The sequence below is a fragment of the Lepus europaeus genome, unplaced genomic scaffold (genome assembly GCF_033115175.1).
Source record: "Lepus europaeus isolate LE1 unplaced genomic scaffold, mLepTim1.pri SCAFFOLD_3_1, whole genome shotgun sequence".
Classification (NCBI taxonomy): domain Eukaryota; kingdom Metazoa; phylum Chordata; class Mammalia; order Lagomorpha; family Leporidae; genus Lepus; species Lepus europaeus.
In genome coordinates, this window is record NW_026909276.1 from 16,680,632 (window position 1) to 16,696,559 (window position 15,928).

Consider the following 15,928-nt stretch of genomic DNA (forward strand, 5'->3'; position numbering starts at 1 on the left):
GCCTTCTGCTACAGCCTGGGAATGCAGTTAGAGAATGGGCCAAGATTTAGGCCCCCAAACCTGCGTGGGAGTCCCAGAAAATCTCTGTCCTTGGCTTTGGATTGGTCCTGCTCCAGCTGTAACAGCGATTTGGGAAGTGAACTAGTGGATTGAAAAACTTTCTCTCTGTCTCTCCCTCTATCTGTATGTAACTAAAGGTACCTCTAAAATGAATGAAAATCTTTTAAAAATATTCTTAACTGGAGTCCCTTAAATCATGAGATGTTTCCATTTTACATGGTATATTACAGGAATTATAGCAGTGTCTAGAATGCATGATAGAAAATCTCATACACAAGTGGTAAAGATCTGTTAAAGGTAAAATGTGTTAATTGGAAAGGAAGAATGAATACAACTGACCTAAGACTCTGAAGTATATACATGAAATATTCCAGATCTTACAGAACTTTGAGCAATCTGATGAACTAGCAAAGAAAATGTAAGCCAAGCTTGGCATGGGATCATGTTATCACCCCTGTCTTACTAGGATGTTAGTGATACACAGGTTATAGCAATACATTAAAAAGATAAAAATAAAAAGTGATACATCTGTTATAAAAACATGGTGTGATTACTGACAAAAATAAAAATGGACATACACAGTATGAAATAAGATATGATTACTGTGAGAAGTAATAAGTAATTTGAAAGGGGAAATAATGGTTTGAAAAACAGAAAGTTCTTTATCAATAACAGAAGTTACTGGTAAATAGTTCAACACAATTTCATTAATATTAAAAATATGAAAAAATCTCAGAAATTTAAAAAATACAAAGATCATGTTATATTCTACAATATATGAAAGGATAGATTTACATATTTTGAATTACAGTGTGGAAGTTTTAAAAATCAAAGGCAAAATTTAGAGTTTCATAAACATGCAAAAAGTATAAAACATGTTACCTGCTAAATGAAACAACATGACTGTGAGAAACTGTGTACATGACAGTTTTCAGAAAACCTACAGATTTTGTGTTGATGCCTTCAAAAAAAGCTAACCAGGCTAAACACATAGTGTTTGGCTGGCTAAGACTAAGATATTAAAAATATACACTGGTGGGGCTGATTCTGTGGCATAGTGATTAAAACTGCTGCCTGCAGTGCTGCATTCCATATGGGCACTGGTTCATGTCCCAGCTGCTCCACTTCTACTTTATTATTTATTTTTGACAGGCAGAGTGGACAGTAAGAGAGAGAGAAACAGAAAGAAAGGTTTTCCTTTTCCATTGGTTCACCCCCCAATGGCTGCTGTGGTCAGCACATGGCACTGATCTGAAGCCAGGAGCCAGGCACTTCTCCTGGTCTCCCATGTGGGTGCAGGGCCCAAAGACTTGGGCCATCTTCCACTGCCCTCCTGGGCCACAGCAGAGAGCTGGACTGGAAGAAGAGCAACCAGGACAGAATCTGGCGCCCTGACCAGGACTAGAACCTGGTGTGCTGGCACTGCAGGTGGATGATTAACCTATTAAACCCTGGCACCGGCCCCAGCCACTCCACTTCTGATCCAGCTCTCTGCTATGGCCTGGGAAAGCAACATAAGATGACTCAAGTCCTTGGGCCCCTGCGCCCATGTGGACCAAGAAGAAGCTCCTGGCTCCTGGCTCCAACAGTCACAGCAAATTGGAGAGACAATCAGTTGATGGAAGACCTCTCTCTCTCTCTCTCTCTCTCTCTCTCTCTCTCTCTCTGTCTCTCTTCTCTCTGTGTAACTCTGATCTTCAAATAAATATGTGTGTATACACACACACACACACACACTGGTAATAGATAGATATAATTGAAAAAGTCAGGCAATTGTGAAAAGCCTATTATTATCACTGTAAGAAAAAAATGAATAACTTAGGAGGAAAAATAGATATAAGTTAATATAGACCAAATGACAAAAGCAAGATTATTTCAATTGAATTGAAAAAGAATGTTAAAAAATCCAATATAGTTATAGCAAACATAATACCATCTATCACAGAAGTAAAATAAGCAGCCCAAGGAACATGTTCTGGTGCAGTGGATTAAGCCACCAATGGGCATCCCCTCATCAAACATTGTGGTGCTGGGTTAGAGTATCATCTGTTCTGCACTACTGATCCAGCTTCCTGCTAATGTACCTTGGAGGCAGGAGATTATGACCTAAATAATTGGTTTCCTGCCATCCCCATCAGTGGCCCAGATGGTGTTCCTGGATCCTGTAGGCTTGGCTTGGCCCCAGTTGCTGTGGCAATTAGGTGGGCAAAAAATACACGGAATTTCCCTCCTCTTTCTTTTCTACTTTTCAGTTAAAGTAAAACTTTAAAGAAGCTAAAAGGCTTAACTATGTAGAAGTATGCCACTTTCAATAATAAACAGCAAATTTAGATCCCCAGAATCATCAACAAAATCTGCAAAATGTTACATATAAAGGGTTAATGGCCAGGTCTCACCTTAAATTTCTCTGAAAAAATATGTACACACAGTTGTAAGGTGAAGTTACAATGTCACAGGGTTGATAAAATCAAAATGAGTGGTAGGTAAAATGTCAAAGGCAGAATCTCAAAATGATAAGGGGATGTAAAAGTTAATAAAATAGATACCACCTGTGATGCCAGCATACGATATGGGCACCAAATGCTCCACACTTGATCCAACTCTCTGCTAATGACCTGGGAAAACCTGTGGTAGATGGCCTAAGGGCTTGGACCCTTGCCACCCTTGTGGGAGACCCAGAATAAACTCCTAGACCTCAGCCTGGATCAGACTTGGCTGTTGCAGTCATCTAGGAAGTGAACCACCAGTTGGAAGATCTATCTCTCTCTCTCCCTCTGTCCCTCCTCATAGCTCTGATTTTTAAATAAGTAAAACTTTAGAAAAAGGAATGAGGTGTGAAAAACCAATGTCAGACAAGGTGCTAAAAACAGTCCATTATAATTGTATTAAAAGGGGAAAACAATTTAAATCTTCCCCAGGAAACAAATTAAGGATATATGATGGTGCAGCGGGTTAACGCCCTGGCCTGAAGCTCTGGCATCCCCTATCAGTGCCAGTTCTAGTCCCAGCTGCTCCTCTTCTGATCCAGCTCTGTGCTATGGCCTGTGAAAGAAGATGGCCCAACTCCTTGGGCCCCTGCAACCCACGTGGGAGACCCAGAAGTTCCTGGCTCCTGTCTTCAGATCAGCGCAGCTCCAGCGTTTGTGGCCATCTGGGTAGTGATCCAGCAGATGGAAGACCTCTCTCTCTGTCTCTACTTCTCTCCATTTGTAATGTATATATTTGTTATATTCAGTGGCAATCACTGGAAATTCCATCTTAAAGGATCCGAAAGGATATTTCTAAATAATCCTCAGATCTTACACTACCATAAAGATGACAGCCATAAATTCAGTGATCTCTGGGGGCTGGTGCAGAGGCATAGAAGGCTAAGGCCCTTCCTGCAGCACCAGCATCCCATATTGGCGCTGGTTCACATCCTGGCTGCTCCTTTTCTGATCCATCTGTCTTCTTGTGGACTGGAAAACCAGTAGAATATGACCCCAGTGCTCGGGCCCCTGCACCAATGTGGGAGACCCAGAACAAGCGCTTGACTCCTGGCTTTGGATCTACTCAGCTCTGGCTGTTGTGGCCATTGGAGGAGTGAACCAGAGGAAGGAAGACCTCTCTTCATCACTCTCTGTAACTATACCTCTCAAATAAATAAAATCTCTTGGGAACCCCACTTCCGGCTTCCAGACCCCCTGGGAGGAGCCACACCCCCACTACTGGTTCCCAGACACTCCACTTCCAGCCGGCAAAGGTTTATCTGTAGAATTTCTAGAACGTTCTGGGTGCACTAGGCATGAGTCCTGCCCAGGGGAGCAGGTCCATCGGCCGCCCCCCCAACCCTCCACCCCCGCTCTAATGCTGCAGCCCAAGTTCCTACCTCGCCCGCAGCCAAAGGCATCGGCGAGGATCTGCGGGGCTCCCCGTGCCAGCTGGCCGCCCGTCACATCCTCAGTTCCCAGCCAAGCACCTGAGCCTGCACCAGGAGCTCCATCTGGGTCTTCAGCAGGGGCACAGGGCCGGACCCTAGCCACCCCAGAGCAAGCCCATTTCCCAGTTGCAGCCCCTGAGGCCGACGGGCCGGACCGTGGGAAAATTCAGGAACCTTGTGAAAAAACCGCGGAGCATGGGAAATTTCTGGGTTGGATTCTGGAATTTTTTTTCTGACAGGAAAAGTAGCCATCTTGGATCCTAGCAATTTCTTGCTCTGACAGGAGCGGCAGCCATATTGGAGTCTGGCAATTTCTCGTTTTGACTGGAGTGGCAGCCATGTTGGATGCTGGCAGCTTCAAGTTCTTACAGGAGCGGCAGCCATAATGGATCCGCCCATCACGGATCTTGCCAACATTGATGGACAGCGGACAGCACACGGACAAGCCGATGCTTCTAGAATTCCCAGAATTCCCATTCCCCATTTTTCTCTCAGAAATTCGAATTTCTGACGGAAAATTTTCTGACAGAAACACGGGTACGTTTCTGTCTGTAAAGGTGTTTTTATGGCCAAAGAGTATTTTTATGATTAAACAGAGCCTTCGCGAATTAAAAAAAAATTTTATGGAGTGACTGACAGGTTTCTGATGAGTGATTGACAGGCTTCCCGGGGTGATGGACAGGTGTCTCCGCCTCTGCAATATTACAAAGTTCCAAACAATAACCAAGGCCCAGGGCTATGTGCTCAGTGATTGCCTCATCCTTTGCCAGAGCCTACCGCCCACACTGGTGACGCTGGCCTTGCACAACCCCGGGTGTTGACACAGGGAACAAATTCCTCGCGGCTGTTGTTTGTGTGGCTCAGGTACTATGACCTCCGGACTGAACGTTCCGGACACACACAGCCCAGGGAGGATTACACACGGCCCTGAGTCTGCACCAGGAGCTCCATCCGGGTCTCCGGCAGGGACACACGGCCCTGAGCCTGCACCAGGAGCTCCGTCCGGGTCTCCGGCAGGGGCACGGGCCCTGAACCTGCACCAGGAGCTCCGTCCGGGTCTCCGGCAGGGACACACGGCCCTGAGCCTGCACCAGGAGCTCCGTCCGGGTCTCCAGCAGGGGCACGGGCCATGAGCCTGCACCAGGAGCTCCGTCCGGGTCTCCGGCAGGGGCACGGGGCCCCTAGGAGCTCCATCCGGGTCCAAGCAGGGGCACGGGGGCCGAGCCTGCACCAGGAGCTCCATCCGGGTCGCCAGTGGGTGCACAGGGCCCGAGCCTGCACCAGGAGCTCCATCTGGGTCTCCAGCAGGGGCACGGGGCCCCTAAGAGCTCCATCCGGGTCCAAGCAGGGGCACGGGGGCCGAGCCTGCACCAGGAGCTCCATCCGGGTCGCCAGTGGGTGCACAGGTACCCCGAGCCTGCACCAGGAGCTCCATCCGGGTATCCAGAAGGTGCACAGGGTCCCTAGGAGCTCATCCGGGTTTCCTGCAGGTGCACGGGGCCCCCAGGAGCTCCCTGTCCCTGCCATGACCCTGTACAGGAAGTCCTCTGATGATTGACAGCCTAATTATGTGTGCCATGGCTCCTGGCAGGTACACTTAGCCTCCCCCGGGGTGGCTCTGTCACCCTTAGACTCAGCCATGAGTTTTTTCTCACTGAGTCACAGCCGGGAGACATTGATCACCGACCTATCTCTCTCTGACATGGAGGTTGACACATGCTAGCTGTCGGCCAAGGCCCCAGGCAGACGGAGTCTGGCTCTGGCAGCGGGAAGTCGTGTCCTGGAGCCTCCAAGGGAGCGGTGAGTGGGGGGTCAGGGACACGCGGGAGGGGGCTGTGCCAAGGTCCTGGGGTCACCTTGCTACATGGTACCGAGAAATCGCAACAGCGCATCAAACTTGCAACATTGTATTGAATTTGGCAGGTTGTATTGGGTTGCTACAATGTGTCAAGTTTGTGAATCAAAGCTGCCACGGTGGGTCAAATAGCTACAATGTATCAGAATTGCGATCTGTAATTGCTACAATGTATCAGATTCATGAACTGCTATCAGATTCCGAATTGCTACAATGTATCAAATTGCTACATTGCATCAAGTTTGTGAGTTAAATTTAAATTTGGAATCGCTACACTGCATCAAATCGCTATGATGTATCAGATTGGTGAATCAAAATGGAAGTTAAATTCGCTACAATGCATCAAATTTGTGAGTTAGAATTGCTACAATATATCAAATAGCTGGGATATATTGTGTTTGTGAGCTAAGGTTGGAGTCAAAAATCCCTACAGTGTGTCAAATTGCTACAATGTATCAAATTTGATGAATTAGAGGTGGATTAGGAATTTCTACAATGTATCGAATTGCTACAGTGTATCAGGTTTGTGTTTTGAGACCCAAATCAAAATTGATACAATGTATTAACTTTGCGAATTAGAATTGCTACAATGTATTTGGGCTGTCCAGTTGTGGGTGGAGCCATGGTCCTTCCTGCTGCACAGAGTCTCTGTAGTTGGGATAACTCAGCATCCAGCACCCTACCCAGAGGACTCCAGAGACTTCTTCGTAGCCAACTATTGATCCATCTATTCTGGGAGTCGGCCTGATTGAGTGAGTGATGGACACATAGGCCAGCGTGAGTCAGCATGACTCAGCAGAAGGCGGTTGGGGTTTCCGGAATGTTCTCTATGTGTGGTAGCCTTGAGGGATGAATATGTGTCCCCAGCAATGAATGTGTCTTAGCATCTGGGTCAGAAGCTCATGCTGTTGATATGATTGACAGCTGTCAGTCTGTGCGGATTTGTCTGGAGGCCGGAAGATTCCAGCCAGGGCCAGTGCAGGTTCTAGCACCCAGGAAATGGGCATTCGAATCTGACTGTGTCCGATTGCTATGGGAGACGGGACCACCAGTGAAGACGTGTCTGGATCGGCTTATTGGTTAGGTATTGGTTATCGTTTGGCTATGGCTGATTGGTCAGTGATTGGTTTTTGGTCCGTGATTGGTTATTGGTTAGTTATGGGTCAGTGATGGGTTGGTGATCAGTGAGTTATTGATCAGCCATTGCTTAGTTATTTGTTATTGGCCAGTTACTAGTTGGCTATTGATCAGCTATTCCTTATTGGTCAACGATTGGTTTTTGGTTAGCTAGCAGTTATCCGTTAATTATTGATTAGTTATCGATCATTATTTAGTTGTTGATTAGCTATTGGTTATTGGTTAGCGCTTAGTTATTGCTGTTGGGTATTGGCTATCGATCAGTTATCAATTATCAATTAGCTATCGATTATTTATTAGCTATTGGTTGGTGGCTGGTGATTATCGGTCACTTATTGATCATTTATTGGTTTCTGAATTTGATTCCTCACTCCCAGAAAAATGAATAAAATTTAAGCCTCAATTTCAGAAATTAATGAAAAATAAACTTAAACCTAACCATTAACCAATAATTCATCACTAATAATCAGCCAATGACCAATAACCGACAACCAATCAATATTCGATAACCAATCAATAATCTATAATTCACGATCAATAAACAATAGTGATCAATATGTAGTCCATAGCTACTCAGTGACCTGCCCATCACTAATGCAAGTGGGAAAGCAAATCAACTCAAAGCCTGAGAATCATTGAATGGAGAGCCCGCCACTCAAGGCTCAGAGCCACGCCCTCTTTTATTGTAATAAAAGTCGTGGCGGAGAGCCTTGAAACAGAGAGGAGCAGGGAGCCTTGACACCGCTGTCTCTCTGTGCAGGATGATGAGAGCCTCATGCCTCCTCCTCCTCCTCTTCCTGGGTCCAAGCCAAGGCCACGCCCACACTGCAACCACAGCCCCACTCCTCAACATCCTCCTGCTCCTGGCCGATGACCTCGGCATTGGTGACCTCGGCTGCTATGGCAACAGGACGCTCAGGTCGAACATCAGGGTCTCTCAGGCGGCCATCTTCTGGCACTGTCATCTGGGTCTCTCAGGCTGCCATCCTCTAGCCTCCAGGGCTCATCCGGGTCTCTAGGGTGGCCATCTTGTACCTCCATAGAGGCCATCTTGTAGCCTCAATGGCTTACCTGGATCTCTTGGGCAGCCATCTTGTACCTCTAGGGCTCATCTGGGTCTCTCAGACGGCCATCTTGTACCTCCTTGGTGGCCATCTTGTAGTCTCAACAGCCATCCAGGTCTCTCGAGTGGCCATCTTATAGCCTTGATGGCAGCCATCTTGTAGCATAGTCTCTTGGGCAGCCATCTTGTAACTGAACAGTGGCCATTTTGCAGCCTCCATGGCTCATCTGGGTCTCTTCTGCCCCCAGAACCCTGAACATTGACCAGCTGGCACGTGATGGTGTGAAACTGACCCAGCACTTGGCTGCCGCCCCACTGTGCACACCAAGTCGTGCAGCCTTTCTGACTGGACGCTACCCGGTGTGCTTGGGTCTGTGGTTCACGGGAATGGGGCTGGGAAAGGGCGGGGCTTTCCTTAGGGGTGGGGGAAGGGCCAAGAGGGTTTTGCTTGTCCTCGGAGGTGGGGGCGTGGCAAGGGGACAGGGCTGGGGCTTCACCTCTTCCCCGCCCCCCAGGCATGGCTGCACGGTCGCGGGTGGGTGTCTTCCTGTTCCTGGCTTCATCTGGGGGGGTCTCCCGGCCACCGAGGTCACATTCGCCAGGCTAGCCAATGCCCGCAGCTACACCACAGCGCTTGTCGGTTCCGGAATGCCTGGGGAGGGGGCGGGACTTCCAGGGTGGGCAGAACTTTCAAAGTGGGACTTCTGGGGTGGGCGGGAATTCCGTTTATAAAAAAGATAAGCAAAGCATGGTCAAGTAGCAGCAATATGGGTAGGCCCCACCCAGGGAAGGCAACAGAAGGTAGGTCACATGACTGGAAGTTGGCCATTGGGGTGGGTGTAGGCTGTCCATCACCTGCCCTCGGCCCTGTCAAATGCCGACAGGAAAGGCAGAAGAAGGCACTTCCAGTCACGTGACAGGAAGTTGGCCCTCGGGGCGGGACCAGGCTGTCTGTCACCAACGAACTTCCGGTCCCAGGGAAGTGGCACCTGGGCCTGAGCTGCCGGCACCCGCATGACTTCTGCCACCACCCGTGGGTCCACGGCTTCGACCAGTTCTTCAGGCTCCCGGCCACCAACCTGCGGGACTGCAAGCCAGGGGCTGGCACGGTGTTCGAGGGTGCGGTGAGCTGGATCGTGGTGGTCCCCGTGCAGGCCCTGGGCACTGCTGCCCTGACCCTGGCCGCCCTGCGCTGCCTCAGCCTGGCCCGGCCGCCGCCTGCCGCCTTCCTGGGCCTCCTGCTGCCCGTGGCCATCTTGCTGGGTGGCCACTTCCTGTTCCGGCACTACTTCCGGCCACTCCACTGCTTCTTCATGCGCGACTTTGAAGTGGCCCAGCAGCCTCTGGACTATGAGAACCTCACGCAGAGGCTCACGGAGGAGGCCGCGGGGTTCATATGGCGGTGAGTCCGCGGTGGCCATTTTGAGTGTGTCTGCATGCTGTATGCCCACTTCTGGTGGCCGTTTTGGATCAGCTCTGAGCTTCTTTGCCCAATTCCGGTGGCCATTTTGAATTAGCTCGGAGAACTTTTCAGCCCACTTCCAGAGGCCATTTTGGGTCGGGTCTGAGAGCTTTCTCGCCCACTTCCGGTGGCCATTTTGGGTAGGGTCTGAGCATTTTATGACCACTTCCAGTGCCCACTTTGGATCGGCTCTAAGTGCTTTTTCATCCACTTCCAGTGGCCATTCCGGATTTGCTGTTATACCCACTTCCGGCCGCCATTTTAGATATACTCTGAACCCTTTTGCCTATTTCTGGTGTCTATTTTGCATCGCCTTCTATGAACCAAAAAATTGCCTCTTCAAGTGTTTCGCCCAGTTTTTTTTTTGCCCACCCCCTCCAGGAACTCCCAGAAGCCCTTTCTGCTGCTGCTGTCATATGTCCACGTTCACACAGCCCTGTTCACCTCCCCAGAGTTCGCCCACAGGAGCTGGCATGGGGCTTATGGCGACGCTGTGGAGGAGTTGGACTGGAGCGTGGGTATGCATGTGTCTCTGGCGCCACCTGGTGGCCGAATCCCAGAATGCAACGTGAATTTCTCTGGTGCACCAGTTGGCTGAATCTCATATTGCAACTTGAATTTGTCTCTGGTGCCACAGGGGGCCGAATCTCATATTGCAATGTGAATTCGTCCCTGTCGGCCATCTTGGTCCCCAAGCTGGTTGGCACCAGATAATCTGTTTTCTTCTGGTCCAGGCCAGATCCTGCAGGTTCTGGACAAGCTGGGCCTGGCCAGCTGCACCATCCTCTACTTCTCGTCTCACCAGGGCGCCCACGTGGAGGAGGTGACGGCCACAGGCGAGGTCCACGGGGGCAGCAACGGCATCTACAGGGGTGAGCAGGGCTGCAGACCGGTCTCAGGGTCACAGTGTCACAAGAAGAGTCCCCTAAGGCCCAGGGGGAGGCATCAGTTGCATCCTGGAGAGGACCCTGTCACAATAAGTGTCTCTGTCAGAGCAGGCCCTGTTATAATAGAAGTCCTTCAAGATCAAGATGGAGGCATCTGGTTCATCTTGGAGGGGACTGTGTCATAATAAGAGTCTCTCCTAGAGCAGACCCTGTCATAAAATTCCCCCATGGTCTAGATCGAATCTATGATGTCATGAAAAGGACCCTGTTATAATAAGAGTGCTCGTGGTCGAGGTGGAGGCATCTGGGTAGTCCTGGAGGGGATCATGTCCCCGCTAGAGCCAATCCTATCACAATAAAAGTCCCTCCTGGTCAATATTGAACCTAAGATGTTATGGAGTGGGATGTGTCATAATAAAAGTCCCCAGGGTGGAGCTGCAGGTGTCTGGGTCATCACGGAGGAGTCTGTGTCAAAATAAGAGTACTTTCTAGAGCATACTGTCAATATAAAAGTATCCTATGGTCCAGATCGCATCTATGAGTTCAGGGAGGGGACTCTGTCATAATAAGAGTCCATCATGTTCAACATAGAATCATTGGACCTATAGGATGAAACCAGACCATGTCATGAGACCCTGTGGACAAGGTTGATCCAGCAGCTGCCTCTCCCTCCCATCTGTCCCTTGCAGGTGGCAAAGCCAACAACTGGGAGGGTGGCATCCGGGTGCCAGGGGTCCTCCGCTGGCCTGGGGTCATCCCTGCCAGACACGAGGTGGACACGGCCACCAGCAACATGGACATCTTCCCCACTGTTGCCAGGCTCACGGGGGCACCGCTGCCCCGTTATAGGTGATTGCCAGATGCAGGCCCTGCCCCAGGGTGATTGACAGATGGGACATGGGGCCCCCAAAGTCAGTCTCACACAAGCTCGCCCCTCAGGGTGATTGACAGATTCAAGACCTGCCTCCAGGGTGGCTTACAGATGGAACCTGGGATTCAAGGGAGACCCCCCAGGGATCCCCAAAGCCAGTCACACACAAGCCCCACTCCCCCAGGGTGATTGATGGGTGGGACCTGATGCCCCTTCTCCAGGGGCAGAGCCAGTGGTCGGCCCAGGAGTTCCTGTTCCACTACTGCAACGCCTATCTGCAGGCTGTGCGCTGGCTGCCATGCAACAGTGAGTGTGTACCCCAGGGCATGCTGGGAAGGGTGGGCATGGACCCTGGGGCATGCTGGGTAGAGGTAGATGTCAGCCCCATGATTGATTGACAGGTCATCCCCATGACTGACAGGTCATCCATAGTTGATTGACAGGTCCTCTGTGACTGATAGCCCTGTCCCAGCCCTTCCCTGTGACTGACAGCCCTAGCCTCACCCTCCCCCCAACTGACAGCCCAGCCCTGTCCCTCCCCATGACTGACAGCCTGGATCTGCCCCCAGGCTCAGCCGTGTTCAAGGCCTTCTTCTTCACGCCCAAGTTCCACCCGGCTGGCACCAATGGCTGCTTCTCCACCCACATGTGCCTGTGCCAGGGTCCCACCCATGTGACAAACCATGACCCACCCCTGCTCTTCAACCTGGCCCATGACCCTGGTGAGGCCATGCCCCTCACACCACACACCAAGCCGCACCATCAGGCAATCCTGGAGGCCATCCTGGAGGCGGTGGCAGAGCACCAGGGCTCTGTGCCCCCCAACCAGCTGGACCCAGGCCACGTGGTCTGGAAGCCATGGCTGCATCTTTGGGCAGCTGGGTCCTCAGGGCCATAGTCATGCACTTGCTGGGCAGCTGGGGCCACGCATGGCTCCCAACGTGGCTGTTGGGCATCTTTATCTTGGACATGGACCTGGGGCCACGTGTGGCTCAGTCGGCCATCTTTATCCTGGACACAAACCTGTGGCTCCATCCGTGAATCAGTTGGCCATCTTTGACACAGACAGGAACCTGGGCTCAGGGTCCACAATGAATCCCATAAAGTGTTCACTGCAAAGGAAGCAGCAGGTGTTCCTTATAGATGCAGATGAACCGACTGGGATCCTGTCCGTCTGCCTCAGAGTCTGCCCCGGACTGTACCAGGAACCTGTCACCCTCAGAGCCCACCCCTGACTGGACCGGGAAACCACCAATCTGGCCCTGGTTGTGCAGAATGGAGTGGGGATCAGGGGTGGCCACCCGGAGGGTCCTGGGTCTCTTGGAGCAGCTGTCAGTGTTTTAAGTTCCTGTGAAGTGTCTCAAAATAGAGTCTAACATTAGGAGGTTGACTACAGAGTCTGCAGGGCCAGCCTGCCCCTTGTACCGCTCCCTTCATTTAGTGAGTTAATCTTTAGTGTGGAGTTGATCTGTAATCATCACAGGGAAGTCAGAAGAGCTGCAAGCTAAGGAGGGCCACTGAGACCTGATAAAGTCTACATCAAAGGCTTTAGGGATAGGGGTTCAGTTTCACTCCTGGTGGCCTTCGACTGCGATGTTTTGGAGAGATTATTGCACCATCTCCAGCTAGTGCTACATTCACTGTCCTAGAAACAGCTTTTTCCAAAACAAGTGCAAAATTGGGATATGTTTACAAATATTTATGCAATTTGAAATAGTAATTCTATATCTGTTGAGTCAATAAATAAAACATCAGTCTTGTATTTTGAATGACAGTTGCTCAAATTTCATTTTTCTAATAATTTTAATTGTGCTTTTATAATGATCTTCAAGAGACTTTAAAAAATGGTTCTTAATCATGAATGGTTTGAGAACCACGGAAAGGACTTTTTTAAGTGGATAAAAGTTTATTTTGATACGAAAAATGTTTCAAAGCCATACATAGGTTTGTTTTATATACATATATATATGCTGCAAGTTAACTTGCATTATTAAAATCAATGACTTTATCAGAGCATATTTGTCATTATAAACAGAAGATTTTTTTCCCAGAAACCTTTTATTTAAGGTATACAAATTTCATGCATTTCATAAATAAAAATTTAGGAACATAATGATTCTTCCCACCATACCTGCCCTCTCACCCTTCTTCCTCCTCCCTCTCCTCTTCCCATTCTTATTTTTTACTAATATGTGTTTTAAATCCATGAGGTGTCTCCATGGCGACCCATGGTTGACAGGAGCCCTTCCCAAAAGGCTTCTGGGAAGTCCGTTCAAAATGCTGATGACCATGATTGACAGAGTGCTCACTGCAAAGGCTCCTGGGAAGTTCGCGTGATGCTGACTCAGTGTCAATGCCTTGCGCTGGAGCTGGGGCCCTGTGGAGACAATACATCCATCAAGGTGACAGACACTTGTCAACCAGAAAGACATTCATGTCTGACGACAGCTCTAAAAGAGGCAGGAGATATCACAGGGGGACTTCCAGTATGCGGAAGTCAGTGGGTGGGACTTCCGGTGTCATTGTGTTACTGACTGAGAGCAGGAGTAGGTGGGACTTACAATGTGCAGAAAACGTCACTCACCATGAGCAGATAGATGTACGTGGACCGGATTTCCCGTGTCCGGAAATGCCACTCACCGAGAGGTGGTGGGCGGGACTTCCGGTGTCCAGAAATGTCACTCACCGCCGGCGGCCGTGAAGTGCAGGGCAGCCTTCGGGGCTCCGCAGCCGCGTAGGCCCCCACTGGCTCACAGCCTGCAGCTGCATGGTGTAGATGCCACCGGGGCGCAGGCGCTGCAGGGTCACTGAGCTCCGGCGCTGCGGGGTCGGGGGGAGGTCCCTCAGAGCCCAGGGACCCATCAGATTACCTGAATCCCTCAGTTGGATCTGTCTGATTACTGGGATTCCTTAGAGATTCCTTAGATTACCTGGGATCCCAGGGATCTCAGATTACCGGAACCCCTGAGAGGGGGCCGCAAGCCCCGCCCCTGCCCCGCTCACCCCGTCTGCTGTCTTCCTCCGCCGCTGCCCCTCGGCCACGTGGCCCCAGGAGACCCTGTAGTGGTGCACGGGGACGTCGGGGTCCTCGGGGGGCTCCCAGGCCACGTGGCAGCCACAGTCCCATCAGCGCCATGCACTGTAGAGTTCCGCACACGCAGATCGGCAGGCGCCGGTGGGGCCGACGGAGCTGCAACCCAGCGGAGAGGGGCCATGAGGCGTGACGGGGTCACCCAGGGACAGGCCTGGGCATGGGCATGGGCCATGGAGCCCTGGCCACGAGGACTGGATATGGGGAGCCCCGGCTACGGGAGCCCCCGGTGGACCAGGTTTGGGGTCCATGGTCCCATGGGAGCCACAGCCACGGCACGGGCCATGAACAGGAGCTTCATGGACCAGGTGGGGGGAGCCACAGGGGCCGAGGCCACGGAGTCCCCAATCGACCAGGCACGGAGGAACCTGGAGGGGCGGGGCCCTGCACTGACCTCTGGATGACCAGAAGTGCCTACCAGGAGTGGTGAAGCCCCAGGTGCCATTCACGTTGACAGCAGCCACTCGGAACTGGTACCAGCGGCCGGGCCGGACATCGGGCAGCCGGACTCGCTGGTCCATGGTTTGGAACAGGGAACACAGAAAATGGCCCTGATGTGAACCGGAAATTAAATAAAAATGATGGACGGGGACCCAAGATGGCTGCCAACTTAAATATTTCAACGACTGACCTGGGCCACCGTCTCCCAACAGCCGATGCTAGGGCACTTTTGCAACGACGCCGGTTTACGGGGGTCTTCGGGATCCGTGGGGGTTCCTGACGACCTCCAGGGTTCCGGGCGCCGGGGAGCAATCGCGTCCTGGCCCGATTTCCACGTTGGGAGCACCCCCTTGGTGAGGGCCAGGTCTTCTCTAGGGGGACACCAAGGCCGAGGCCTGGGCACCTTTGCAACACCGCCGGTTTACTGAGATCCGTGGGGATCCGAGGGGGTCCATGGGGATCTAGGAGGTCTGTGGGCGTCTGGGGGTGCCGGGGAAACCCCGCGACTGCATCCGGGCCGATTTCTGCATCCGGAACCCCCCCCCCCCCCCGACCGGTTGGTGGCCGGGGTTCCTCTGAGGGGACACCGATGGCCGATGCCCGGGCACTTTTGCAACGCCGCTGGTTGAAGGAGACCCGCGGGGGTCCCTGGAGGTCTCGGGGGTCCCTGGGGCGCCGGGGGAGCCCCACGATCGCGTCCCGGGCGGATTTCCGCGTCGCGCACCCCCCTGGCGGGGACCCGCGTACCTGCAGCAGCCGCAGACTCAGGCACCGGGCCGCGCAGCGCGAGCCTTGGACGACCCCGACCCGCAGCGACCCCGCGCCCACCACCCGGGGCCCGCGCTGGCGGCCAGCACCGCGCTCAGCGCCAGCAGCGCGCCGGAATCCATGATGGGCGCTGTTGTCTATCAGCGCGGGGGACAGGTCCTCGCCAGGGCGCCGGGGCATTGGCTGGAGGGGCTGTCAATCTAATTCCTGGGCGGGACCAGAGTACAGGCGCCGCCACATTGACCAGAGGGACTTGAATGACATCAGGGGGCGGGACCAGAGTACAGGGGCCAAGGCATTGGCTGGAGAGGCTTGAGTGACAGGCAGGGGCGGGCGCAGGGAGTGTGAGTGATAGGCGGCTGTGATATTGGCTG

The 15,928-nt window shown here is 52.0% G+C and overlaps 2 protein-coding genes across 2 annotated transcripts; one reads left to right on the top strand and one right to left on the bottom strand.

Annotated features, from left to right (window-relative positions):
• The first annotated feature begins 5,345 nt into the window (after positions 1–5,345).
• Positions 5,346–12,152, top strand: LOC133755255 (steryl-sulfatase-like). Its single transcript, XM_062185442.1, is given in 11 exon segments — positions 5,346–6,918; positions 7,732–7,890; positions 8,283–8,404; positions 8,550–8,599; positions 8,602–8,674; positions 9,013–9,436; positions 9,878–10,014; positions 10,231–10,368; positions 11,073–11,232; positions 11,439–11,560; positions 11,824–12,152. Coding segments are annotated over 10 exon segments (1,713 nt in total). The 5' UTR covers positions 5,346–6,918; position 7,732.
• Positions 12,153–12,644: 492 nt separating this feature from the next.
• Positions 12,645–15,524, bottom strand: LOC133755256 (uncharacterized). The gene is made up of 6 exons (XM_062185443.1): positions 14,977–15,524; positions 14,764–14,896; positions 14,258–14,444; positions 13,895–14,074; positions 13,441–13,631; positions 12,645–12,722 (listed from the first exon to the last, which is right to left on the bottom strand). The coding sequence occupies exons 2-6, from the start codon at positions 14,788–14,790 to the stop codon at positions 12,645–12,647; spliced, it is 663 nt and encodes a 220-aa protein (XP_062041427.1). The 5' UTR covers positions 14,791–14,896; positions 14,977–15,524.
• Positions 15,525–15,928: the final 404 nt, after the last annotated feature.

What these genes read in the sequence shown, in the direction of transcription:
- LOC133755256 (XM_062185443.1), bottom strand. Translation starts at nt 14,790, where the DNA reads ATGGCACCTGGGGCTTCACCACTCCTG. An exon ending in GGAGGAAGACAGCAGACGGG is followed by an intron (nt 14,075 to 14,257) that starts GTGAGCGGGGCA and finishes CCGACCCCGCAG; the next exon opens with CGCCGGAGCTCAGTGACCCT. An exon ending in GTCCCGCCCACCACCTCTCG is followed by an intron (nt 13,632 to 13,894) that starts GTGAGTGGCATT and finishes TTGTCTCCACAG; the next exon opens with GGCCCCAGCTCCAGCGCAAG.